We start from the raw sequence: 27,941 nt of genomic DNA, 5'->3' as shown, positions 1-27,941 counted from the left end.
CTGAAATAAATCACAACTCCCATGCCATTTCTGATAAAAGATAAGCATGGTTTTAAAATGTGGCCCCGGCATCTGGGTTTGTGGACTAGAAGGTTAATTAGCCTCAGTCATTGCACCGATGTCCTGCCAGGAACTTCTGAGACAGGCTAAACTTTGCCAAGGACCAAAGGCTGTGGACCTCTAGTCATTTGTTTTATTTGAATACTTTTATAACATGAAACTTCTTGTACAACACATTTGGGAACGCTGGGTTTAGAACAAGTTAGACCCTAAGTTTTCAGTCCTAGTTTCCTTTTCCTTTGATAGAGCAGTTCTTCTTGACAAAATTTGTTTTTGATCCTTATTCACCGTATGAACAGATTCACCAAAAAAACAGTATTTTGTTTTGGTTTGGTGGGCTTTAGCTAAATAGCTCAAAGTGTTTTGGTGGTAATTGTCCTAAGTCTTTTGAATTATTCCTTTTGAAAGAGAGCAGATATTAGGAAAAAAAAATTTTTTTTCCTACCCTGAAAGCCTGTGGCACCAAATGACAGTGTGATTCACTGGAAGGTAGCCTGAAGGGGTGGGATGGGAAGGGACAGGAGAAGAAAAAAAAGAGAGAGGGAGATTGGGCAGGAAGGACAGAAGAGGCTGAGAGAGAGGTTGGGAGCAGACAGAGAGAGACTGACTTAACTTCTTAATGCTCTCTGTTAGTCTATCCACTGTGTTCCCATTGCTATCACCAAGTTCAGGGTTAAGCTCAACTCAAAAAGAGCAGTTGCCTCCCTGGTTTTCCTCTGCCTCTAATTGTGCCTCCCTCGGGTCCATTTTTCACATGGCCCCTAGAATGATGATCTCCAATGCAAAGGGCTTGTGAGGTCTATTCCCTGTCTCAATTCCTCACCATTCACCACATCCCTGCTACTACCACTTGGCTGAGAAGTGTCCAAGGACCAAACTTGATGAGAATCACTGGCAAGTTTCAAGGAGCCTGAGAGGTTGAGGGGTGAGGGTGACTTCTGATTGCCCTGGAGACTGCAGCCTCAGCTCCCTGTGGGCATCCTGGCTTCTTAGAGAGTTGTCCTCCAAGGAGTGGACACCTTGGCTCTACACATCTTTCTCTGAAGGGACCTGGTGTCCTGTGAATAGCTGGACAGGCTGAGAACTTGGCCTCTAAGGAAGAAAGTTGGAGAGGAAATGCCACTTGCTTTTGTTTCTTCCTGGCTCATCTCAAGGTCTGTAAGCAGATATGTGTTCTGCATCACCATTTACAACTGAAATTTTGCAGTCCATCTCATTTATAACTAAGAGGAAAGTATGGTTCCTGCTGCAAGGTGCTAGCTAATGCTCTGCCAGGGATATTTAGAACAACCAATTATTACCTATCAATGATCATCATGGTTTTCCTGACTGTGTTCACTACGTTAAAACATGTACTGTTTGGAACGTCCCACCGGACAGCGGTCTTTTCCAAGGATGGCTCCTGCCCTCCCTCTACCCTTCCCATGCCTCACATCACAGAACACTTCTGCTCTGCTGTCTGCTTGATTTCGGTGAAGGTGGCCTGGGCTTTTTCTTTTATGGTATCCAAGTCCATGTTCTGGAGATTCTGTATCTGCCCAAGAATAGAATCTTTATCTTCTTCCTCTTCTTGATCTTCATCTACCATTTTCCGGAGATCTTCAGGTAAATCCACATCGTCTCCAGCCATCTGGATTTGATTCTCATCCATTTCACTCTATGTGAAAAATAGAGATAGATAAATAACTCTAAACTTACCCTACTAACTCACTAACTAAATACATTTTAAAAGCAGCAGGAAACGGTCTGCAGAGAATGAATGAAGTGAGTGGCACGCTTGGCCTTGCAGCACAGCCTGGTCCCGGCGGCAGTAGTGGAGGCTCCTGTTGGGAGGTCCCTCCTTCAAGGCACCTTGGGTCAATCAGAACCTTCCAGCATGGTGGTTCTCCAAGCATGGTCCCTGGACAAGCAGCATTAGCATCATCTAGAGCCTGTTAGAACTACAAATTCTTGGGCCCCATCCCAGACCCACTGAGTCAGAAACTCGAGGTGGAGCCCAGTCATCTGGATTTTTTTTTTTTTTTTTTTTTTTTGAGATGGTGTCTCACTCTGTTGCCCAGGCTGGAATGCAGTCACACGATCTTGGCTCATTGCAACCTCTGCCTCTTTGGTTCAAACAATTCTGCCTCAGCCTCCCTAGTGGCTGGGATTATAGGCGTGCACCACCATACTCGGGTATTTTTTTGTATTTTTAGTAGAGACAGGGTTTCGCCATGTTGGCCAGGCTGGTCTCGAATTCCTGACCTCAGGTGATTCACCCACGTCAGCCTCCCAAAGTGCTGGGATTACAGGCGTGAGCCACCACACCCAGCCCCATCTGGATTTTTAAGAAGCTCTTTCTCTCTGTGATGCTGACACATTCAAAAGCTGGAGCATTATACACCAACTCTGCCTAAAGGCAGCTTTGCAAGTTTGCAGACTCTATCAGCCCCATGCCAAGACCCATTCACCTGGTTGACCCCATTCTAGAGGATGGGGTTTCAGTTTACAGGGACTAGACAGTGTGCTTTAATTCACTTAACACATCTTAGAGGCAACTTTTGCTTAATCATTGCCCTTTTCCTCCCTTCCACTAGACAGGGAGCCCCTCATGGGCTCATGTCAGATTCAACCTTCCACCCTTAGCACCTGGACTGGAGTCTGGCACACAGCACACGGGTATTAAGTGAACCATCGAGGGCGTGGCCCCCACTCAGCATACTGGCAGTCTAGCCTTCGGTGTTGCTGATACTATCACACATGCCTTGCACATTTCATTTTGTGATTCTAGGAGTGTCTGTTCTAGAATTTCTTAATACATGCTGCCTGGTCTTTAAGATTCCTTTATTTTTATTTTTATTTATGTTAATTCTTTTGACAGGGTCTCTCTCTTTCACCCAGGCTGGAGTGCAGTGGTGCAATATCGGCTCATTGCAACCTTGACCTCCTGGGCTCAAGCAATCCTCCCATCTCAGCCTCCCAAGTAGCTGGGACTACAGGTGGGCACCACCATGACCAGCTGAGATTCTTTTAGCATTTACGCTGTAGAGCCCCTTGTTCTGTAAGGAGAGAGGAGTCTAAAGAAAAACATCCTCTGGGAAAGGTTAACGGTAGCTTACAACCCCAGATGGCTGCTGTCAGATTTTTTGGAGATCAGATTGTAACATGAGGTGACCTGGGTTTCAGGGAAACAGAAGATTAAAGAGTGTCAGAAAAGCTAATGAGAGGAAGGATCTACGTGAGAGCCACCTGAATATGTTGTGACCAGCCTTGAATTTGTTACCAAAGCTCATGAAGAATCATATTAAAAAATGATGATCTTAGTCAATCAGACTATGTTTTTTGTTTTTTTTTTAGATGGAGTCTCGCACTGTCAGCCAGGCTGTAGTGCAATGGCGTGATCTCGGCTCACTGCAGTCTCCACCTCCTGGGTTCAAGCAATTTTCCTGCCTCAGCCTCCTGAGTAGCTGGGACTACAGGCTCACGCCACCACACCCAGCTAATTCTTTTGTATTTTTAGTAGAGATGGGATTTCACCACGTTGGCCAGGATGGTCTTGATCTCCTGACCTCATGATCTGCCTGCTTCAGCCTCCCAAAGTGCTGGGATTACAGGCATGAGCCACCATGCCCGGCCCAGACTACACTGTTTTAAGAAAGATTTCTGCACCTGTTGACTTCTGAGGTGGATTTAAAGACAGTGCCTAAAGTGCGATCTGAATTCCCCTCATCTGGGTGCTGTGTAGGAATGATCGGAAAGAAACATCATTTGTCCCTAAGTCCAAATGGCCCACCAGGGTAACCTGTCAACTCCATTCTTCATCCGTAAAGTGGGTTGGAGGGACCAGATGGCTGAAGACTTTTCCAGGTCTAACTCTCTGTGGCTCCCATACTTGGAGAGGTTGAAGCCCAGCTGCCTTTCCCCAGGGCTTTCTTCTTTGATTCGTTTCCCTGCACAGAGTGACACAGGGACCTGGCTCAAGAAATAGCTTGAGAAGCAGATTTCTGATGCAGAGGGAACCAATGCTTTTGGGAAGGGCAGTCCTCACCCAGGCCTTCCCTGGAGACCCTGGAAGACAGTCCCACTCCGCGCCAGCCTCCGGAGAGAAGTGAAGCCTCTCCCTGCTCTTGGCCAGGGCCTTGGGCCCTCCAAGTACTTAACGGATTAATTAGTTCCTGGTCAAACTGTTGTGGGATTAATTAGTTAGTTAATCCCTAGGGGCTCCCAGCCAATCGTGCATTTCTATTTATTTTTCATCTGCCTTCCATAGCGGCTGCTTTCCTTGCTGATCGTCTTCTGGGCCTTTTTGCAGGAAGGAGAGGAAAAGCACAAGGCAGCCAGCTCATTCTCAGTTCACGCCAGTGTGGGACATCTGCCCTCTCTATGCATCCTGAAATCAAATGCAAGTGATCTGAAGAGACATTCCCGGGAATGTCTCTTCCCTTGGCCCCTTCCCTTGGATTGGTAGAAAGATCTTCAAGCATGTCACCACCAGGTTTGAACCAGGACAGGGTAACTGCTGTGGGCCTGCAGAGACAGGCAGCTAGAGGGGCCAGAGGAAAGCGAGCCATCCAGCCAGGGCTATAAGACACCTAATAAGCTCTAGAGGGCTCATGGGATGGTGCTCGCTTGCCTCCCATTCCCAGGGAGACCTCAGCGAGGCCACCCTCTGTGGCTCTGCTGTGCTTGAAGAAGCTTCGGAATGGTTTCCTTCTTCAGGGGTGATTCTGAGGTTGGTTTTATACTTGTGCCTCCCGCTCAGGGAAGGGAAAGCAGTGCAATTCTATGTTGCCTCGCGGAGAGGATCTTGATTGCCCTAACTTTATCAAAGTGGTTCTCAAAGTGGGTTCTCCAGGCCAGCAGCGTCAGCATCTTTTGGGACCTTGCTGGAGATGCATGTACTGGGACCCTACTCACACCCACTGATTCAGAAACCCAGAGTATGGGCCTCGCAGCCTGTGATTTAACTATTCCTCCTGGTGATTCTGGGGCTTGCTGAAGTTTGAGAACCGCTGCTCTGCATTTCTTGAAGACAGGGACTGTAGCTTACTCATCTTTCTGTCTCATAACCCAGCAAAGTATCTGGCATGTAGATACAGACAATTAAATGTTTACTGAATAGCCAGGCATGGTGGCTCATGCCTGTAATCCCAGCTCTTTGGGAAGCCAAGGCGGGCAGATCACCAGAGGTCAGCAGTTCAAGACCAGTCTCGCCAACATGGTGAAAGCCTGTCTCTACAAAAAATTAGTAGGGCGTGGCGGCGCGCATCTATAGTCCCAGCTACTCAGGAGGCTGAGGCAGGAGAATCGCCTGAACCCGGGAGGTGGAAGTTGCCATGAGCCAAGATTGTGCCACTGCACTCCAGCCTGGGCAAATGAGAGAGACTCTGTCTCAAAATATAAACAAACAAACAAATAAATAAAAATTTTAAAAATTAAAATAAATGTTTACTGAATGATTCAGTGAATGTATTGTCAGGGACAATAGCCTTAATAATACTTAAATTTGTAGGTCCTATTTGCTGTAAAGAGCTCCGTTTTCATAGCTGTCGGTTTATCTTTATACTCCCATTGGGGCATTGCAGCCTAAATTGCCTGAGTGAGGAAAGCAGCTCTGCCGTTGCAGGCTGTGTGACCTGGGCCACTTTGTACAGCCTCCCTGAACTTTATTTCCTTGTCTGTATATGGAGAATTGCATTATTTGCCTTAGAGCTGTGGAGGGTTAATTAGACGGTAACTGAATTATTTAGAATCTGTTAAGCACTCACCCAGTAGTAGCTATTCATAAAAATAATAACCTTCAGAAGGGGACAGCGGAATTTGCTATGAGCAATCTTGCACATGGGGTTAGCCCTATCAGGAGGCCGTGCTGTCCTGGGACCTTACCTCTGACCTAGCAATGACTCCTACCTTCACCCAAAGGCTTGGTTTTCCTAAAAAGCCAGGCTGAGTCATTTCCTCTTTAGCACTAGGCCCTCCATTCTACGGGAAAGCTACCTAGCCAGCCCTAGCTCCCCTTACCTCTTGTCGGGCCCACCCCTAAATTTTGTGGGTGGCAGAGCAGGAGTGCCGACAGAAGTTGCTGGCTCACAACCTGGCACTCTTTCTTCTCCAGTTCCTGGCTCCAGCCCTCACTGGGAAAGGCCTTGGGACCTTGGGAGCACGGCCCCTCCCCCGTGCCTCAGGCCTAGTGTGCATGGCCACTCTCGGGAGCACAGATCTGGGAAGGCTCTGGAATGTACTTAGACTCTTAGGGTCCCACACAGCTCGAGCATGGACTACAAGAGGAGTGTTTGCTCTGCCCGGGCTAGGCCCTTTGGCCCACAGACTCCTCACCCCATGTGAAAGAGTGTGGCTAGGAGAGACCAAGAGAGCCCTCTAAAACATGGGCAGCAGGGCAGTGGCCTCAGATGTCCAGGTCCAAAGGCAGCACTGGGTGCAGTCAATGACTGTGGTCAGAGAGTCCTGCACTCACGTTGACCTAGAAGGACAATGCTACCGGCCCTCCACCAGCAGCATGGCTGCCTCAGGAGATGATTCTAGTATTGAAACCGATTGCTCTGGGCTGTGACCTGTGCCACGGACACCTTATAACTAAAGGTAGGACAATCAGACAAGGCCGTTGAGTTGCTAGAGGAGAAAATGAAGCCCTCTAGAGCCGAATGTGCCTGTAGCATCATTAGCTCTGGATCCTAACTGACTGAGCTAGCCCAAGACCTAGAACTGGCTAAGTATTCAAGTGTCTCTTTTGTAAAAAGCTGATGCCTATTCAGACCATTCTCCTGCTGAGGTGGCCTAGGAGAATGAAAGATTGTGGGATTTGGAGTTAGACATGGGTTCAAGTCCCAGATCTGTCATTCACCAATGCATGACCTTGGGCAAGTCAACTTATATTTCTGATGTCCGATGGGAGGGCCACTTAGAGGATTGTTGAGCAGATTGAATGAGACATGTTGTGAAACAGCCTCGCAAGCGTCTCAGCTCTGGACAAATGGTAGCAGTGGTTATGAATATTTTAGAGGAAAGAGGGCAGCTCCGTGTCAAGATCCCTGCTGAAAGGATCCCTGGGATAAAGAAGGCATGGACAGTGAAAGAGACGGTGGGAGAGTATCGGCCCCTAAGAGAAAGATCCGGGACAGAGCGAGCAATTAAGAAGCATAAATGGGATTGACACAGTGGACACAGCAGCCTTGTTTCCTCTCTTCCTAATGAACCACCCTGCTGACAGGACCTTGTCTGCAATTCAAACAATGAATGTCTTGTCCACACGTTCTGCTGCCCATTGACAAATCTTGGGTTGGGGAGACCAGGAATATTTGGACACAGTTCACACTTCAAGGAAAAGAAGTAATGCCTCATTACAACCCCAAATACAAGTGCAGTTACAGCCAATGTGAATCAGCATCACTACAGGCCGGAAGCATCTCCAGGGAGGGAGGGGAGGCTCAGGGATGAGAGCCGTGGTGTGAATGAATGAATGAATGAGTGAGCCAGCACATAATTAGGGGACTTATAGGCTATACTTTGTTCTGAGAGGCTCTGTTTCAGAGATCTTCTCATTTCTAGAAATCTTATCAATTTGGGATATTGTTTAATGCAGTTAAGAACTAATTATCTTTATGCTAGCTGATGAGAATTCATTTTAATCTGTTTTTAACCACAGTTATCTTTATGGCTGGTGCAGAATGTTCCATTATTTAAATAGCTCCATATCCTGCCACTGTCATTTCCTGTGACTGATGCCTGACCTTTCACCAAAGGATAAACATGACCCTGGCTTTCAAGGTCATGGCTTTTACCACTTCCTAGACCTGGAGAAACTGGTCTTCTCTTTTACCAGACTTGAGATACCATGACAAATTATCTTAGATGGTATCTTCAAAAAGCTGAGCGTTCTCCACTTGTCAGAGTCTAGCTAGCCAAGCGTGGTGTATAAGCAGATTCCAGTGTGATTGATACTAGGTAGATTGGATTTGGGTTTTGGTTTATTCACTTCTTGTTATCCACAGGATACCAACATCTAGAAGAATGGATTTCTTTCATGTGGAGGAGTTCATGTAGCGTGATATTGACATAATTGTGAGGATCATGTAATTGAGCAGTCAGGTACCTGTCTTCCTTCACAAGCTACTCTCACTGTCCTGGTTATGAGCGAGGCTGCTGTCCTCAGAAGCTAGCGTGTGGCTAGTGTGGAGGCCCTGGGCTGGGCGTGCTGGCTGCTCCTTCTGCTGCACCCTGCTGTTGCTCTTCCCTCTTTAGCTACTTAAGGAGCCCTCAGCACCCCCAGAGTAGGACAGATGGTGTGGATTTGTCTTCTTGAAGAACAGGCATCAGTTTTCAATTTGATTGAAAGTGTGCATGTGTCGGGAGCTACATGGAATGAGAATTTCTAGATACCAGCTGTGCACATCTCAAACCTCTTTCCCTTATGAAGACATTCCATAGGGACTCAAGAAGCTCCTAGAGGCCACTATCCCAGCCTCTCATTTACAGATGAGGAAGGCGAGGTCCCGAGAGGTAAAGATTCTTGCAAAAATGTCATTCTGCTCGTCAGGGGATGGGAACCCAGCACAGCTGCCAGAAGGGTCTAGCAAGAGAACGTGGCGTGTGGGCTCGGGTTGGCTTGTGGTGGAATCTTGCTCTGCCATTTACTGGCTGTGTGACCTTGGAAAGTCACTTTCCCTCTCTGAGCTGTTGCTCTCATCTGTAAAGGCGAGGTGATACCTACCTACCTTACAGGGCACTTGTGAAGATGATGTGAGAAAGATGGTGTGGCCAAGCAACACGTCTTGAAATCCTGCTTCACTAGTATCCAGTGACTCCTTCTTCCCATCCCCATGCTCCCTGTAGACATGTAGCCCATTGTGCTTTCAAGGGCATGAGTAGGAGGAGCGAACTGAACTGGGGCAGGGTGAGGAGGGGAAGGAAGAGATGGCGGCTGATGGGGCCTCTGATGGCCTCCCTGCCGCCTGGCCACCAGAAACAGCTGCTCAGAAAGCAGGAGGTTTCGGTGTCTCGGACCCTGCTGGGCAGCCCCAAGAGCTCCTAATCTGAAGGGGTCTGTTAAAGGAAGGTTCACACAATCATCTTTGCTATTTTTTTTAAGAGGCAAATTTTAAATTCAATTGTTAATCGAACTTTCAATGTGTCGCATTTAAGGGCAACTCTGTTGAGTTTCTCCTATATGCATCTTTATTCGAAATGAACGATGCCCTTAATACAGCAGACAAACACCAGGTGTAACTAAATCATATAGCTCAGCAGGGGTCACAACATTATTTTTCAATGACTAACCTAGATTGACAATTCTGTTAATAGGATTAGGGTTCATTGTGGAACTGTTTTCTCTTATTAATTTAGCTTGACTTACATATACATTTTAAATTGGCCGGGGAGAGAAACGCATTTGCTTTTAGAAAGAATTTTTGTGGCTTTATTTAAAAACATATTACTTCCTCTACTTGAAGAAATATGGTGGTTTAATCATAAAACAAGGAAAACTTTGTGTTTTATACAAAACTACAGTGTCAAATCTGGACTTGTTCTTTTCATGAAATTGTAAATTGTATTTTAATATGACTCTAACAGCATATAAATTCTTTCTGCTGTATTTGACACTTTCTTTGGGCATTTTTCCTTTTTTTTTTTTTTTGAGACACAGTCTCGCTCTGTCGCCAGGCACCAGGCTGGAGTGCAGTGGTGCAATCTCAGCTCACTGCAACCTCCGCCTCCCAGGTTCAAGCAATTCTCCTGCCTCAGCCTTCTGAGTAGCTGGGTCTACAGGAGCTCACTACCACGCCCAGCTAATTTTTGTATTTTTTAGTAGAGACGGGGGGTTTCACCATGTTGGCCAGGACGGTCTCAATCTCTTGACCTTGTGATCCGCCCACCTCGGCCTCCCAAACTGCTGGGATTACAGGTGTGAGCCACCACGCCCGGCCCCTCCCCACCGTGCCCGGCCCCTCCCCACCGTGCCTGGCCCCTCCCCACCGCGCCAGGCCAGGGCATTTTTCTTTCTTTTCTTTTTCCCCAATAATATCCATTTACTCAGCAATCTCTGTGTGTGTGTGTGTGTGTGTGTGTGTGTGTGTGTAATTTTCTGTGTCTCAGCCACCTTGCTGGTCACTGAGCATAGAGATTAAAAAGTCAGCTCCTTTTTTTAAGGAGCACACAGTAGGCACAGATATTTAGGGTCATAAGATGATGTAGGAGACATGAACTCAAGATACATGGAAACATGGGGAAGGATGACCGAAGCCAGAATTAGGTAGCGGGAGGGAGATCATGGAAGGCCCTAGAAGAAGTGGCACTGACTAGAGCTTGCAGAAAGGAAAGGCCACAGGGAGTAGGGAATTGAGCAGGAGGAGGCTCTAGCCCAGGCAGGGAGTAGCAGCAAGAGGTGAGGCTGGAGAGACAGGACTCATTTCATGGCATACAGGACAAGGATTTTATTCTAAAAGTCATAGTAGGCCTTTTTTTAAAAAACAGGTAAGAAACAGGATCAGATTTGCATTTTAGAAACCTCAGGATTGAGGGGGACAAGACTCCCAAGTAGAAAAGCTATGATGAATTGAGAACTATTCAGGAGTGAATGAAGATGACTTGGCGATTTCCTGGCTGTGTGGCTGGAGCAGAGAGCCAAGGGGCAACAGTGACCTCTGGTAGCCAACCTGGGAGATGGGCTTGTTGGGAGAGCCACCCACGGAAGGGGAGCCTACAGGAGGAGCAGGTTTAAGGGGAGAATGAGCAAGTGAGTTCTGGATATGAGCTGGTTCAACCTGTGAAGTGCCTAAGCAAAGGTAGCTGCCAGTTGTGAAATTTCTGGAAAAGATGTGGTCTGGAGGTACAGATATGAGAGTGATCAGCATGTAGGTGGTAGTGGAAAGCCACAGCGAGGTGCAGCCCTCGAGGACAATGTGCAGGCTCCAGGGAGAAGAAGAACCAGCCAAGGGGGCACCCTGGAACATCCCACAATCTGGAGGCAGACAGAGAAGGATAACTCATGAACAAGAAGCAGTGCGAGAACAAGAACCAGACGGTGATGTCTGCAAGCTGAGGAGAGAGAGGGCTTTAAGGAGGAAGCCATCACCAGTGCTAAAAGAAACAAAGAGGCCCCAGGAGAAATTAAGGGAACCACCCACTGTATTTAGACAGACGCTGGACATCTGGAAGAAGAAGGTTTCCGCAGAGCAGTGAGAACTAGCCATTTAAGGGAAGACACTTAAAAAGCCATGTTTACTCAGAAAGTGCTGTTTGCTTGTTTTAGATGGGAGAGATTTGACCTCCTTTATTCAGGAGAGGCCAATCAAGAAGGAGAAACTGAAGATACAAGATCCAGAATAATTAGTGGTGTGCAATCCAAATCTAACATGAGCATCATGGATGACTTTAGGCATTTTAAGTCCTCTAATGACCTATATAATTGGACAACTAGAGGAAATCGACATAGTCTGGATATGCGTACATGAACATTATCGTGACTGATACAGATGCATATACATACTTACTGCAGATTACTGCAATTTGATTACTGCGCTTATTAGATTACTTATCTGATTACTGAAATTAACAACCATCATCAAAAGACATTGGTACAACAAATAGTATTGTCGCTAACAATTAATAAACTTGAGACCCAAGACCTTTGATTGTTTGTCTAGAGGGCTAAGGCTTATGTTGCTCCTTTTCAGAGAGTCTACATTTGCTTTTCCCTGTCAGCAACAGAGTGAAACCCTTTTCCATAGGAAACACCAGCCAAATAATTTCTTTAGAAAATACAGTTCTAATTCCAAAATGTGACATAGTTATCCTCATTAGACCTGACAGCTCCCGGGAAGACATTTTCTCAAATCTGCTCCCCGTCGGGCCTTGGTCAGGGGAAGGGTCTAGAACTGAATCCTGCTGTTATGTAACCACCGTGGCAGTGACCCTGGGGAATTGTGAATGAGGTACCCAGGGGGTCATCCCTCATTAGCTGGAGGACGTGTTAAATTCGTCCAATTCCCTGTGGGCTGTTAATACTATTCCTATGAATGCTTACCTACGAATGCTTACCCAATATGGGCTTTAGAAGATGGCACAGGCTAAGCATTCTGCAAGTCTGGCAGGGAGGGGAAGGTTACTGGTGCCCACTAGAGTCCTGGTGACCCCTGCTTTCCGGCCTGTGCCGTTTTCTTTGGTAGACAGCGTGTTCAGTTCTAAAGTCTACCAACCAGGAATCTGATGCCCAGTTTAGAGGGGGTATGGGGCAAAGTGGGCATGAAAAAGTACTAGATGAAGAGTAAGGAGGTTTGCTTGAGTCTCCATTGGTCACAAGAAGCTTTGTGACCTTCGGCAAGTCCCTAAATTTACATGATCCTTATGGTTACGTGTTGAGTGCACACGTATGCTATGTGCTTTTCTGAATGTAAAAAATAAGCCTACTGAAAAGAGAAACAGCACTCAGACACTGGTGTCAAGGAGCCAAAGTACTGGGGTCACCCAGGAGCCTGAACCTGTTCTAGAAAAGGAACTTAGAGGGCTGGAGGGAAGGGACGGTTGGCATATTCCTCAGATGACCTTGGAAGCTTAGCCCCATGGAGGGGACTCATAAGGATGTGGGAATCGGTTGCTCTGTTTCCCACCAAATACAGCAGTTCTTTTGGTTCAGCCCGCAGTCGGCCCTCCCCTGGCCAGGTTAGAGCAGGCACTGGCAGGCCTGCCTCTCCTCTCCTTCCCTCCAGCTCTTTGGACAAAGCACCATGCCTTGGACTTCTCAATCTCAGCTCCTAGTGACCCAGATGCACACTGTCTGGCGTTCCAGGACCTCCTTGCTCCTTAATGCAGCATCTAAGAGACAAAACCCTACACCTTGCTTTCCCACTGTGTTTTTCTGATGCTTAGGTACCTACAGTTCAATAACAACCACAGCCAAGCCACTGGGTAAGTTGGCTGAATTCAGTATCAGAATAAAAAGCATGGCATTGGAGGCCTGGGACATGATTCTGCCCCCATAGGCTTCATTTATTCAGTCATCTCCTCTCCAGTCTGAAGGTTCCAATTCCTTCAGCCCGCCCTCAATTGCTGCCGTCTCAGAATCTCTCTCCAGTCTGGTCACTGCGGAGACAGCGGAAACTCGGCTGTTTGCGAGCTCCCTCTCCCGTTATGCCAGGGGAGGATAGAAAACTCACAATCTGGTCCTTAATAACAAAATAATGGGCTTTTTTTTCTTTTCGTTGTTTTTTGTTGTGTTGTTTTAGTTTTGTTTCCCCCCTACCCAATGACTTATCAAGACTTTTTTTTAAGTCACCTCTAGAAATTGGCTTCTGCTCCGCCCTGGTCCTGCCACCACCCGCAGCCCGGGTTCTGCCTCCCGTGGGTGCCGGTGGCCGCGGCGCTGGGAACACCAGGGGGCGCCCGCGTCGAGGATTCGGGGCCCGCGCTGGCGGCCGCTGCGCCCTCTGCGCTCCGGCCCGGATCTGGGTTGGACGCGAGCAGCTGTTCTGCATAGCCTGGGCAGACGTTAGCCTGGGAAACGTGTCTGTCCCTGGAGCCTCTGTCATTCTCGCCACATGGGCCATCGAAGGCTCCCCGCAGCCAGAGCCTCGTCAGTCTGGGGCACACGGGTCGGAGGGTAACGTGTGACCAATGACCGCGCAGGAGGCAGAGGAGGCTCCCAAGGGTGGGGCTGGCTTGCAAGCGCAAGGCGCTGCACTGGGGTAGGGGAAGTTAGCCACAGCTGGTGATAACTGGACGAAGTGGAATACGATCCGGCTGCTTTTTAAAGTGTTTATTTTATTTTTTAAACTGCCCCTTGCAGAGCACTGGTTAACTCGTAGGCAGTATGCCCACAGTAGCCGTTTTTTCTTATCGTATAGTTTCATTAGGTGCTATTTTTATGGCTAGCTACACGGGATTAGAATTTCCATGTGCTTTACAAAAAGCAGGCAATTGTATGATTCCTATTTGTAGTATTTTCCATGCCATAGGCACCGTTTTGAAACATCGTGTGTAGAATCCATTGTTACAAATGCAGTCAAATATAAAAACGTCCTTGGAGAAGGAGGTCCCCACCTGGAAGTAAACTGCAGTGAACGACGGTTCATAGAATGCTTTGGAGTGAAATTCGCATCTGTTTGTTTGGATTGTATTTGGAATGTAGACAGCTACTTGCAGGTCTAGGGTCAAACCATTAGACAACACAGGAGAAAGAAGATGCTCCATATTTTTTTTAAGCCACGCAGAATTCCAGACTGCCCTAAAATTTGGGAGAACAGCTCAAATATTAAGAGTAGAAAGCACAAATGCTGGGAAGCACGAGTCCCAGCTGCAGCTGGTAGGGATTGGTGGTTGCCGGCCTTGTGAGTTTTATTAAGACTACTGGCCACGAAGCCAGTCTGCAGCCAAAATGTCCAGCAGAAACAAGCTGCTCAGCAACCTGCCACAGTTACAGAATCTGATCAAGCAAGACCCACCAGCCTCCATCTAGGAATTTCTACAGCAGTGTAATCACTACAAATTCAATGTGGAGATTTTCAAAATGCAGCCAGATAAACCCAGCAAAGAACTAGCAAAGCTCGTGATGTTTATGGCACAGATGAGTCACTGCTACCCAGAGTATCTAAGTAATTTTCCTCAAGAAATAAAAGATCTTCTCTCCTGCAATCATACCATATTGGATCCAGATCTTCGAATGACATTTTGGAAAGCTTTGATCTTGCTGAGAAATAAGAATCTCATCAATCCATCAAGCCCGCTAGAGCTCTTCTTTGAACTTCTGCTTTGCCATAAGCTTCTGCGAAAGACTTTATACACACATAATGTGACTGACATCAAGAATATAAACGCAGAACACAAGAACAATAAAGTGAATGTAGGATTGCAAAATTTCATGTACACCGTGTTAAGAGATAGCAATGCAACTGCAGCCAAGATGTCTCCAGATGTGATGATTGAATGCTACAGAAGGAACATCTGGAATGATGCCAAAACTGTCAGTGTTATCGCAACTGCATGTTTCTCTAAGGTCACCAAGATATTAGTTGCTGCTTTGACATTCTTTCTTGGGAAAGATGAAGATGAAAACAGAATAGTGACTCCGAATCTGAGGATGATGGACCAACAGCAAGAAACCTGCTAGTACAATAAGCTACAGGGAAGAAAAGTTCCAAAAACAAGAAAAAGTTGGAAAAGGCAATGAAAGTGCTCAAGAAACAAAAGAAGAAGAAAAAAACCAGAGGTGTTTAACTTCTCAGCCATTCACTTGATTCATGATCGCCAAGATTTTGCAGAAATACTGCTAAAGCAGCCTGAGTGCTGTAAGGAGAGGTTTGAAGTGAAGATGCTTGTGAACCTCATCTCCAGATTGGTGGGAATTCAAGAGCTCTTCCCCTTCAATATCTTTCCCTTTATGCAAAGGTTTCTGCAGCCCCACCAAAGAGAAATAACAGAGATCCTTCTGTTTGCTGTACAAGCCTCTCATCACCCCAGAGATTATTCAATCATTGCTTATGACTGTGGCCAACAATTTTGTGACTAAGAAGAACTCTGGAGAAGTCATGACAGTAGGAATCAACACTATAAAACAGATAAGAGCTCAGTGTCCTCTGGCCGTGACTGAAGGACTTCTCTAAGACCTGGCTCAGTATGAAACACACAAGGATAAGAATGTAATGATGTCTGCTGGAAGTTTGATGCAGCTCTTCCGAACACTGAATCCTCAGATGCTTCAGCAGAAATTTCGGGGTAAGCCTACAAGGCCTCCATAGAAGCAAGAGTACAATAATATGGAGAAGCGGATGCTAAAGATTATATTCCAGGAGGAGAAGTTCTGGAAGTTAAGAAAGAAGAGAATGCTGGCAACGATGAAGGTGGATGGGAAAGTACCAGTCTCCGTGAGGAGGAGGATGCCGATGGCAAATGGTTAATGTGCAACACTCTTCTGATGAAGAACAGCAAGAAATTTTCAAGAAGCTGAACAGCATGTCCACGGAGGAGCAGACGGGCAAAGCTGCAGCCATCAGCACCAGTCAAGCTTTAACTCAGGAAGACTTCCAGAAAATCCGCATGGCCCAAATGAGAAAATAACCTGATGCCGGCCCCAGGAAATCCCAGAAGAGGAAATACATTGAAATAGACAGTGATGAAGAGCCCAGGGGTGAATTACTTTCTCTTTGGGATACTGAACACCTTCATTAAAAGCTGAAGTCTGACAGAGACAAGACTACCAACTGCAATGACTGGAAAGACAGATCGAAAAGAATTTGTGAGGAAGAAAACCAGAATGAATCTGTTTTCCAGTTCAACAAATAAAGAGAAGAAAAAGCAGAAGAACTTTATGTGGATGTGGTATAGCCACGTCTAGTTAAAAAGTAAGCGTTCCTTCTTTTTAACTAGAAAAACAGTTGACGCTGCGAGATGCACTTTTGAAAAGGAGAAAAAGAATGAAGTAACTTCCCAGCAAGTTTTCCCTTCCAAGAAGAATGCTAAGTTTGTGTCATTACTCTGAAAACTGGCAAATTAAGCGTGTTTGTTTACATTAAAAAGTCCGGAAGCACTGTATTGTGAAAACTGCTGAAAATGTGGCAGCAATTTGGTGTTTTTATTCTGAAGGCGGCTAATGATGGGAAGGTTAATGTAAATAGCCGTGGTAGCCTCAAAGCGTTTCATTTATTGTTCACGCAAAGAAAGTATTGAGTGCCTATTAATTGTCACTGTAAATACAAAATGAATGAGCCATAATCCCTTCACTCAAGGCATCGACAGCTTAGTTGTGGAGGTGGACACACATACATGTATTTACAGCACAGTGTAAATAGTCCTCTAGTAGAGGTAGGTCCATATTTCTATGAGGTCACTGAGGCCTTATGGACTAACTCTGTAGGGATAGGAATTATATATTCTTGTAAAACAAAGCAGGACAATGTTACAGAGTAAGAGGTTCTTACTTGTACATAGGCTTACCTGCTTAAAACAGGCCTCTGCTGTACAGATTTTGGGTACATAATTTAGCTCTTTTAGTCACTCCAAAAGATGTAAACGACCCCCTCTTTTTTTTTTTTTTGAATGCCATGTAAAGCCTTTTTCGTTAAGACCTCACTTTTAAAATTGCCCTAAGTATAAACAGTACCTTTGGAATGTATTTAGTTCATCATTTGAGCTGCCTTCATCCTGGTTTCCTCAGCCTTCCTTCACCCTGTAATATTTTCAGCCCACTCTTTACCTTGTCTCAATAAAAAGTTTCTAATGCCAAATAGGAAAAAAAAAATAAAGAACAAATCCCTTGAGGAGAGGGGAACTCTGTGCAAGTCCTTTTGTGAACAAGTTGCTCTTTCTCATGGTTGTGGGGCCTGAGTTCCAATCCTGATTCTGTCACAGGAGATGAGGCTTATTGCAAAGCAACTTAACTCCGCTGGGCGGCAGCTTCCTAGGTGTAAAACGAGGCAGTGGTATGAGATTATGAGATGAGCTTTACAGTCTCTTTCATGGTCTATGAAAAAAATCAGATGAGGTTTCGAATGCATTATGCATTTAAAACAGCTATAGAAAAGGGCGTATATGAACATCGGTAAGCCATGAAATGAAAGACACTGGTGGGCTCTACTGTTAATTTATCAACATCCTTCATGTCTGCCCCTCCCGCTAGCTGGTTTAGGGAGCAGTAGCCTATGCAGATATAGCCACAATCATTCTCTAGGGAGGATCCGGATTTGTGCATTCCATCGCTATAATTCTTTCCTCTTTCCATAGTTTCTGTCGGAAAGGCTCTTGCTTCAAAGGATAGCCTGGCACAGAGATTTGAAAATTATTTTTCTCAGAAGAGCACTTAAACCTTACTGCTAAGCCTAAGGGTGTTCACCCCTGAGGATCCGGAAGTAAGCAGGACTGCTGATTCACCATTAGTGGAGAAAAAGATCAAAGGTTCAGTGCCTTGAGGCTCAGGAACCTCCAGTTGCTGCACTGATTACACACCTGAGGACTGGCAGTCCTCAAGACCCCTGGTTGTTATTATCAGGAAATCAGACTTGTGCCCAGAGATCATAATGTCAATAGTAAGAGCTCTACTGTCAGGCACTGTACTAGGTCCTTTGTATTACATTACCTCAGACAAAGAGCTTATGAAGTTAGCAACTATAGCTCTCATTTTATAGATGAGGATACTGAGGCTCAGATTTTTTTTCTTTATTGCTGCTGCACAAATTAAGAGAGTTAAATATTTTTTTAAAAGCATATGATATTGCATCACGGCGCCACAACTGAACCCCAATTCTCTCTAGATCCCTACAGAAGAATAACAATTGTCAAAAATAAATCTTTAAAAGCCCCACCATTATGGACGATGCACACCCCGTCGATCATTTGTGTGTGTGTGTGTGTGTGTGCACGTGAAATTTTTACTTCATCCCAACCAGATTGATGGTGCTTTAATCAGATGGACCCAAGAGCAGAGGCCAGGGTGCTTTAGTGCCGCAGCAAGAATCTGACTCAAGTTTCCTGCCTAGGGGGAGGCCACATTGCTAAAGAGACCCAGTGACATCCAGAGAGTTTCAGGAAATTCACCAGACAATGAAAGTGGAAAGGACAGTGTTTAGAAGTCCTTCACTCTTCCAAAATGCAAGCACACTGAGGAAAAGTTATTAAACCTGAATTGTGGGTGGAATAGGAAAAGCAAGGCATTCTTCTCCAAGTTCATCGGTTGTGAATGAAATGAGCTTACATTTTACCGTGGGTTTTCCTTCCCTCATGAAGAACAGAACCCACGTTCCTTGGGCACCTTAGGGATCAGTGTCTCCCATGTCGAAGTCTTTGGTGATTTCATCAGTGACTTTGCAGAGACAGTGGACTCTCCCTTGTTTAGTGCTTGTAGTTTCTAAAATCAGCCTTTTCTGGGATCTGCTGGAGATCCATGGAAGGAATTGGTTTAGCGGCACTTTGTAAACCACCTGGACTTGGAGGTGGCTCTCATACATGGGATCGTGCCCTCGGAGAGATCTTCTCCTTTGCTTCTCCAGATGGAAGATGTTCTTTAAGGGATGGTGCATCTTTGGAATATGAAGTTGAATAACCAACCCAGAAGGTGAAGGTGGAGTCATTTAGTCAGGGATCTTTGCCTGTACCAGGCAAAGCACAGTGCCTGGTACCTAGAAAGAGCTCAACCAATGTCAGCTATAATTATTGTTCCCACCGTGTATTTACATAGAGAAGTTCTAGAATCTTTAGATACATTTACATTCAAAGGTCATCTATAGTATTAATTCCATTTTTTTTTTTTTTAGCAACAGTGGTAGTTCACAGAGATTAAGTTAAAAACTGGAATCAAGTTTTTATGAACTCCTAGTTCAGTGCTCTCTTCACTATATCAAACATCTCAGTTACAGTTAGGATAAATGTGTGTGTGTGTGTGTGTGTGTGTATCCATATTATATAGATATACATATCCTCCAGGATATATATATATCCTTTGCAGATAATTAAGCATGACTTCCCACTTTTTATTAATTAAGAAATGATTCAATATTTGCTGTGCTCAGAGTGTCTTACCTTTGGGAGTCTATATTTTTCTCTGAGATGAACTCTGAGGCATGCCCTCTCTGCCTTTTTCTGTGTAAATGCAGCATCTCTTTCCATCCTAAAAGTTAAAGAATAAAGGATCAGAAGGATACAGAGAGCTAAGGACATTCCCACCTGTTGGATACAATGAGCTCTAAATTTTTCTTCAAAGAATCAGTATGTCAGTATGTTCAGTTCTTTGGTCTCCATTTTGAAGTTTAACTTCCCTGTAGTTTCAGTAAACAACCTCTTCCACAGTTCTAGTCAGTAGTTCACATCTTTTTCTCTCATTATCTATTCTGTCCTGACTCACCCTGATCACCTGCTTTGACCTAAGTCACCCCTAGTTACCTTCTCTAAGTCACCTTTAGTTACGTGCTCTGTAACTATCCTTCCCACCAAGCTGCTCACCCCACCACTCTGGCTGATACTCCTGCTCCCTTTAAAATAGCCAATCAGAATTAGCTTAGACTGTGTAGTCCAACTCTAGCCAATAGAAGAACGACACAGCAGTAAACACAACATGCGTCAAGAACAAGAACCCCTTTCCTTCCCCGCTCATGTGTTCACTCACCATTGCTCCATCTGTGAGATGCACCTTTCTACAGAAATAAATTGCCTTCTTGAGAAAATTTATATTCAAGTCCTACTTTTTGCAGCACCAAAAATTTCTGTATACCACCACCCATGCTCAGAGCCAGACACTGGGTTACACCTTCTGAGATGCCACTGCCAGCAGCCATCTGGGAAATATGAGATTTTTTTTTTCTGGGTCCCCAAACATCTGCCTCTCTGTTTGTCACTCTACTGTCATAACTCTCAGTACATACCCCAAAATCCCAAAGACAATTTGGTTCTAGGAATCTCCTTATGAAGTGAACTCTGAGAGAGGCAGAGTGATTATTATTAACATGGAGTTACCCGTGGACTGTTCAGCCAAGGACCATAAGCCTCAGAATCACCTGGTGCACTTACAACAAATGCAGCTTCCTGGGCCTGCTGCATCAGAATCCCTGGGTGCAGGGGAGGGGAAGCTACATTTTTAGCAAGCTCCCTGAGTAACTCTTACACAAACTAAAATAGAGCCATAGTGTCCAGAACCAGGCAGTTCTTTGAAGACCATTGGTGTTGAGGGATATAATATAAACCTGTCTTCCTTCATTGTTACCCCCTCCAGATCCCAATTTAGGCATGGTATTTCCTTCACAGTTTGGAAGGAGGTAGCCCCAAGCCAGGTAGGGTATGTTTCCAGAATGCCAGACTGGGGTCCTGCTCTGTGGATGATCTAATTGGACTCCTGATTATGCTGGTTGGAAATGGACGTTCTTGCTAATGATGATCCAGACAAAAGGAGATGCCTTTGGGGATGTCTGCAAAGCTCATAAGCACTAACACCCTTCCCTGCTGCCCACAGAAGTGCTGAATTTATATCCACGGCCCTGCCCTTTAGCTATACTGAGTTAGACCAAGCTCAGTAAATGAAATCTCCTTTAAAAATTTGGATTTGGTACTAAGAATGACAGATACTTACAGTGTGGCTGGCACTATCACAGATGAACTTGGTAGCCACTGGCTGTCATTTTCCACTAACCATGTAGTCTGGTTGCTGAGGACAAACAAAGCAGCCATGCCCGGAGAGAAGCAACGGCAAGAGATGGGGGCAGAGTGCTCGCGGCCTCTCAACAGCTTCTGCTTCCTGGGTTAGGCCCAGGTGAGGCCTGATGGGAATTGTACTCATGGATATCTGGTGAACTATCTTTGCATAAAGCATTATCTGCTTAAAACAAATCCCCTGTTTTCATGTTCAGGTGAAAACTGGTTTCTACGTCTTGACTCTGAATTGGGAAATCATCTTAACCATTACACAAAAAACTGAGTGTTAAGCAAGGATCTGCAGCAAATGATTAGGTTAAACTACTGATCGTAGGCCTGGGCTCGGGGGCTCTTTCAACTCATTTCCATCCACAGAATGTCGGGTCTGGAACGGGCATGAGAGAGCATCAGGTTCAAACTTCAAGTTTTGGAGACGGACAGCGAATAAAGTGACCTGTCCGGGAGATTAGCGACCTGTGGCATGGGCAAACAGCAGACATTTTCTCCCCACATTTCATTACAAAAACTTCCAAACATACAGAAAAGTTGAAAGAATTTTGGTATCAAATCCATCTAGATTCTACAATTTGCATCTCACTGTGTTTTCTCACATCTATTCCTCTCTTTATCCACTTTTTACTTTTTTGATACATTTCAAAGTTGCAGAAATCAATGAACACTTTCCCACAAACCCTTCAATATACATATCATTAACTAGCGTGACGTGTTTGTTTCTCTTCTTGTGAAGCAAAATTTGTATCCAATACAATGCACAAAACTCTTAAGCGCACCATTCAATGATTCCCCAAAATGCGCACACCTGTGTAACCCCAAACCCTCTCAAGATAGAAAACATTACTCTCACCTGGGAAAATTCCCCCAGCCCCATTCCTGATCAAAGCTTACCCCCTAGCCCTAGAGGCAACCGCCACGCCTTTTCTACCATAGATTGGTTTTGCCTGTCCTAGAACTTCATAAAAATGGAACCATACAGTTCATCTTTGTGTAAGACTTCCTTCACTCACCATAAAATACTTTTGAGATTTATCCATGTTGTTTTCTGTATTAGTAGTTGGTTCCTTTTCATTGCTGAATAGTAGGTATTCTATTGTTTGCACAAATACAATCGCGGTTCGTCTAGTCATTCTTCTGTTAATAAACACCTGAATCGTTTCCCATTTGGGTCTACACTGAGTAAAGCTGCTCTGAATATTGTTCTAGCTTTTTTCTGTGGACATATATTTTAATTTCTACTAGGTAAACAGGCATGGAATTTGCTGGGTTCTAGTGTAACTTACTGGGATACGTTTAGTTTTATAAGAAACAGCAAGACCTATCTCCAAAGCGTTTGTACTAGTTTACGTCTCAACAATTGAAACAAGAGTTCTAGTGGTTTCACATTTTGGTCAACATCTAATATTTTTGGTCTTTTTGATTTTAGCCATTCTGGTATTTATGGAGTGGTATTTTACTGTGATTTTAATTTTTTCCATTTTCAAGACAACTAATTAGGCAGCTTTTTGTGTACTTTCAAGTAAGGTTTTCATGTACTAATTGGCCACGTATCTATCTTTCTGAGGTATTTGTTCAAATCTTTTGCCCATTTTTTTTTTTTTGCTTTTATTATTGAGTTATAGGAGTTCTTCGTATTTCCTAGATCCCAGTCCTTTTTCGGATGTATTTTCCAAATATATTCTCTCAGTCTGGCTTGCCCATTTAGTTTCTTAATGGCATCTTTTCACGTGTAAAAGTTTTAAACTTAGAGCTGAATTGATCATTTAATAATTTTATGGTCATTGATATCATCATTGCCAGTCTGGGTCATGATAAAGAAACCTTCACCTACTTTCAAGTTGCAAAGATATTCTCCTACTTTTTTTTCTAAAAGCTTTATAATTTTGGCTTTTATGTTTACATGTATGATGCATAGTAAATTAATTTTCATGTATAGTGTTAAGTAGGGGTCAAAGCTCAGTGTTTTTTGATTGTTTAGCACCACTTGTTAGAAAGATTTTCCGTTCCTGGTCTGATTCTTTTGGTGCCTTTGCTGAAAATCAAATAACCATAAATCCCATTGATCCATTTGTTGGATCAATGCCATGCAGAGTTCGATTCCAGTCCTCCAGAGCCAGTCTACAAATCACACAGAAAACTGGTTGCTCCGTTTACGGTCACATGCAGCTAGCTAGTCTCCCCCTCACCAAGTAAAGTGTAAATTTCTGCAGAAGAAAACCCAGGTCTTTCATTTCAGTATATTCCTCACAGTGCTCTGCTATACTTGGGGTGCAAACAATTACTAAATAAAACAAAGGTCAGAGTCAAGTTACAAGTGGTATTGTAGAAACTGTTGAACCATAACTAAGGAAAAGAAGCATTTTAATATAATTGAGAAAATGGAGGGATAAATGACTATTATTTCCTTTCCAGATCGTCTATTTATGATTAGACCTCTTTCAGTACTAATGTAACCAGTAACACATACACACACACACATACACACAAATTGAACACAGATGGAAAATAAAAATGAATGTGCATTGTTAAATAGAATGCATTGCTAAATAGTTTTTTGTTTATACCTTGTATAGTCTATGTCCCCAGTTCATAAAATAATGAGGATGGGTTTCGGAGGCTTTTATTTGCTAACCTTAATTTTAATTATTTATATATACTATACTGTTTGTAGCTATCCCTGCGTTTATCTTGTGATGAATTATTTTTAATGCTTACTACATGTTGCATTCTAGGTGATGAAACTCTCAAAAACTCAAACAATGGACTGAAGAATCATCCTTCTTTATCACAGGGAAGCTGACTGCCCCATTGTCCTGCCACTGTTTCTTAAATTGAGTGACTACCTAAATATATAATATTCTCGCACACACATATGCAAAACACTGAGTAGCTGACAGTCTACTTATTGACTGTACAATTTGGTCATTTTGAGCTTTGATCCGTCTAGATATAAAATTAAGGAAAACTAGGACATTAGTTAATCAGATAGATGCCTTATCTGCAATCGGATCTACTGCTTGGACATATTAAATGATATTTCGCATGATCACAACTGTAGTCTACATTTCTGACTGTTTTCATTAGCCTTCTTGTTCTGAGAATGTTTGATGCTGATGTTTGTGTTCTATTCTTCATTACACAGTGCTTATTTTGCTTTTACAGCTTTTTGTTCTTTTACATGCTGTAGGTAAAATCAGCCAGTATTCAAGGAATGCTGCTTCTTTCGCCCAAGTCTTACCAACACCATCATTTTTGCTAGTTGCATTGACTTTTTAAAAAAACTGACTTTAACTTACTGCAGAGCCAAGCATAATGTATTCTAGGTAGTTTATAAGCCATGATTTCTTTCAGAACAATACAATAGACAAGGTTTCCACTAAACGTGGTCTTTGTACTTTCTTTGTCTCCTACAGGTCATTAACCTTTTCACCTATAATCATCTTAGCGATAGGACTTGGGCAGCTATTATGTAATTGATCATTAGCAAAAGAGCCCTGGTGGCAAAAACAGAAATACTTTTCTTTTGAAACATATAATAAACATTTAACCCCTAGAATGATGTTTCATTTCTTAGTCGATTATCAAAAGACTATTAATTCTACCTTAAACATTTAAAAATTACACAGAGATTACATTTATTTTAGAATCAGTCTTCAAGTGGTGAAAAGTTGTTGGTGATGTTCACATTCTGTAATACCCAACTAAAATGTTGCTTCTATTTTATATTTTATTTTTGTTATATTTTATATAACCAAGAGAATCCCTTTATTTTTTGGCGGAAGGTGGCTGAAGTTTTTAGGGATGAAGTATCATGACATCTGTAATTTACTTTAAGAACAATTATCTAGCATCTCTCTATTTAATCTATAAGCAAATGTAGCAAAATGTAAGCTGTTGTCTTTATGTCATAGGATATACGGGTATTCATCCTACTCTTCTACTTTTCTGTTTGTTTAGAATTTCCATATTAAATAGCCCACAAATCTATTCGTAGTCTTTGATAAGCCAAGTCTTATAATTGTCATGCTATGCTTTCTGTGTCTTTTTTTTTTTTTTTTTTTTTTTGCACATGTAAGATCAAGGAAGTGCCACACTATGTTCTTTCAGGCCCTTTTCTAGGTATAAGGTCTGAATTCTTACAATTTGAAGACTTTCTACTTGCTAGGAGGATGAATTTTAGAAAGACCATAAAGATAGTTAAACCCACCTCTTTTCATCTAAATACTTAAATTGAGGTCAATCAAAACATGCCTAGACTAGAAAGTGTTAAGCTGCGTTAAGAACAACGTACAGATGCATTTATTATTGTTCATTTTCATTCACATACGTATAACATCATAGAACATAGTCGCTGCTGATGTGAGGGAGCTGTTTACTTTAGAAGAATGACCTTTCCTCCGGTTAGAGGTAAACGGCAAAAGGAAAAGCATCTTAAAAAGCAAAGAGAAATAAACTGGGGAACTGAAGAAGGTGTGGCCAGAATGAATTTCCTTTGCTTTTTAAGGGAAATGAAGTAGCATGTACTCACTTCTCCTCAATCATTTGCTTTTGATATTCCTCATACTCCTCTCTAGTCATCCCACGAGCTGCTGCAGGATCAGATGTACCTCCTTCTTCTTTCTTTTCTTCAGACCCACCACCAAATCCTAAATTCTTTACCTGGTTACTTATCATATTTTTCATAAGGAAAGCCATTGTCTCTGCCCCAGAAAAACAAAACCAAAATTCAGACAAAAGCTGAAAAAAAAAATCCAAACAAACCCAAGAGAAAACCTCCAAATGTTCTCAATGACAGCAATACATTTAAGAGCAAAGGACTTTGTATAGCTTCATCTATTCAAGGGCATACTGATAGAGAAGAGTGGTTTGTCGGCCGTAAGCTGGATTAAAGTGGTGAACTCCTTAGTATATAGAGGCAGATGGTTCAGATTACTAAAGCATACAATCAGAGGCTACTGCCTACCTTCTGAATTAATACACTCAGCTAATTTCACAGGAAAAAGAAACCCCCACATCATCTACACTTCTCCCTACCCTTTTCTAAATTTTTAATTATAAGCACAGAAGGGCTTCATCAAGAGTCTATTTCAATTAAATTAATCAGAGCTGACTGATTATATAGCTGTTGTGGAATTTCCAAATTCCAGCCCTTGAGCACAACATCCTGTTGAAAAACTGAGTCCAATGAGACTCAAAACACAGAATGCTTCATTAAGCAAAAATAATCCTTTTGATCCATCATTTTATCTCATTGGACTTTAAGTACTACATAAGGATTTGCTTTTTAGTTTGCTTGAATTTCGTTTACTTCCACAGTTACTGTGTCCCATACATAAATACACAACTGACAAATGCAAAGACCCAGACAGCAGGTCCTTGGTTTACATCTCGAAGATTATCTTAGACTTCTCCTGCATGGAAATGTGACTTGTCTGCATGGAAATCATGTGCTTGACACTTCAAGGCTCTGATGCAGAAGGTAAGACCATTCATTATGTGAGTCGAATCATCAATATGTAAGGGTCACTTTTTTTCTCTTGCATAAACAGTCAACCTCCTGGGTGCTCTATTTAAGCTTGCTGGTGTACTTGGATGAAACTGACAATGTTTTGTATCACAACAGATTCTCTATGGCTGTGGTTTTCTTCAGGTCAAGGGAAGAATTGAGTATGGCTAAGACTTTAATCTATGTTAGTATCTTTCTAATTAAAGCATGCCAAAGGGGGTGGGGTGGGAAGGAAGAGATGTAACCCAGTGTTATTTTATCTGAAGGCATGAGTCCTCTCAGAACTAAGAGGTGATTATCTCTCTGATCATATAGAATTATATAATCTGGATTCTTGCCTAAAATGCTTACTTTATATATTTTAACGTCTGCTTTCCCTTTTACTAATCAATTCTAAAATGCTGCTAAAATGGCCTTGATATGAAAGGCTAAAAAAAGATAATTTAGGCTGAAATATAAGCTGTACTCAGAGCTCCGATGAGAATGTACATGAATAGTGAGCTTCACTTTCACTTTTAGATGGGTTGCTTGGAACTTAACACGTTCACACCATTATCTCTAAATTACCATTTATAATAAACTATGTTGCATGTCCATTGAGGAATATTACTAATTAATGTTGTCTCATAGAACTTTTCAAACAATGAAGTAAAAGCCACAGCCTTGTGTTTCTAGCTGTTCTACTTTTTATTACAAGTAATTATTTGTTTCTATTCTGTCTACATTTTATTATAAGTAATTATTTAGATTATAAAATCTATTCTAAAAATTCCATTTTATGAGGAATAAGGAAATATTATTAACAATGAGGGTGTCAATTCTAAACCCCAGCGCCCATGCGTAAAGGAGTGTCTCCCTGTCCAGTCCTTTTCTGAATCTATGTTTATGCGGAGGGGTTAGAAGGAGGGGGTGTCACGCATTATGGGGACTTTTAGGTGGTAGCTACACCAGTGTGGCCACAAAAGGCCTCCTGATAGTGCTTTGTTTTATGAAATCAAATATATTTATTATTATTTCCTCAACAGGTAATTCCATTGAGAATGAAGTCATGACTTAAAACACTTTTTATTCCTTGATTTATTACAATGGCCTTTGCCCTTGGACATCCAGGAGCTACTAGCTGCTGTGCGTAGAATTTTGTTTTGTTTTGTTTTTTGAGACAGCCTCACTGTCTTGCTCTGTCATCCAGGCTATAGCACAGGGGCAGGATCACAGCTCACTGCAACCCCCGCCTCCCAGGTTCAAGCAATTCTCCTGCCTT

At 43.3% G+C, this 27,941-nt stretch overlaps 1 protein-coding gene and 1 pseudogene across 1 annotated transcript; one reads left to right on the top strand and one right to left on the bottom strand.

Moving 5' to 3' along the window:
- Positions 1 to 147: 147 nt before the first annotated feature.
- Positions 148 to 26,055, bottom strand: CPLX4 (complexin 4). Its single transcript, XM_012446464.2, has 3 exons — positions 25,703 to 26,055; positions 19,558 to 19,645; positions 148 to 1,717 (listed from the first exon to the last, which is right to left on the bottom strand). The coding sequence occupies exons 1-3, from the start codon at positions 25,867 to 25,869 to the stop codon at positions 1,490 to 1,492; spliced, it is 483 nt and encodes a 160-aa protein (XP_012301887.1). The 5' UTR covers positions 25,870 to 26,055; the 3' UTR covers positions 148 to 1,489.
- On the top strand, positions 14,426 to 16,469 carry LOC105712981 (protein SDA1 homolog; annotated as a pseudogene).
- Positions 26,056 to 27,941: the final 1,886 nt, after the last annotated feature.

Source organism: Aotus nancymaae, unplaced genomic scaffold, assembly GCF_030222135.1.
Source record: "Aotus nancymaae isolate 86718 unplaced genomic scaffold, 86718_ANA_hifiasm-v0.15.2.pri h1tg000020l, whole genome shotgun sequence".
Lineage (NCBI taxonomy): Eukaryota > Metazoa > Chordata > Mammalia > Primates > Aotidae > Aotus > Aotus nancymaae.
Note: the sequence above shows the minus strand (reverse complement) of the source record. Positions and strands in the feature narration are given on the sequence as shown.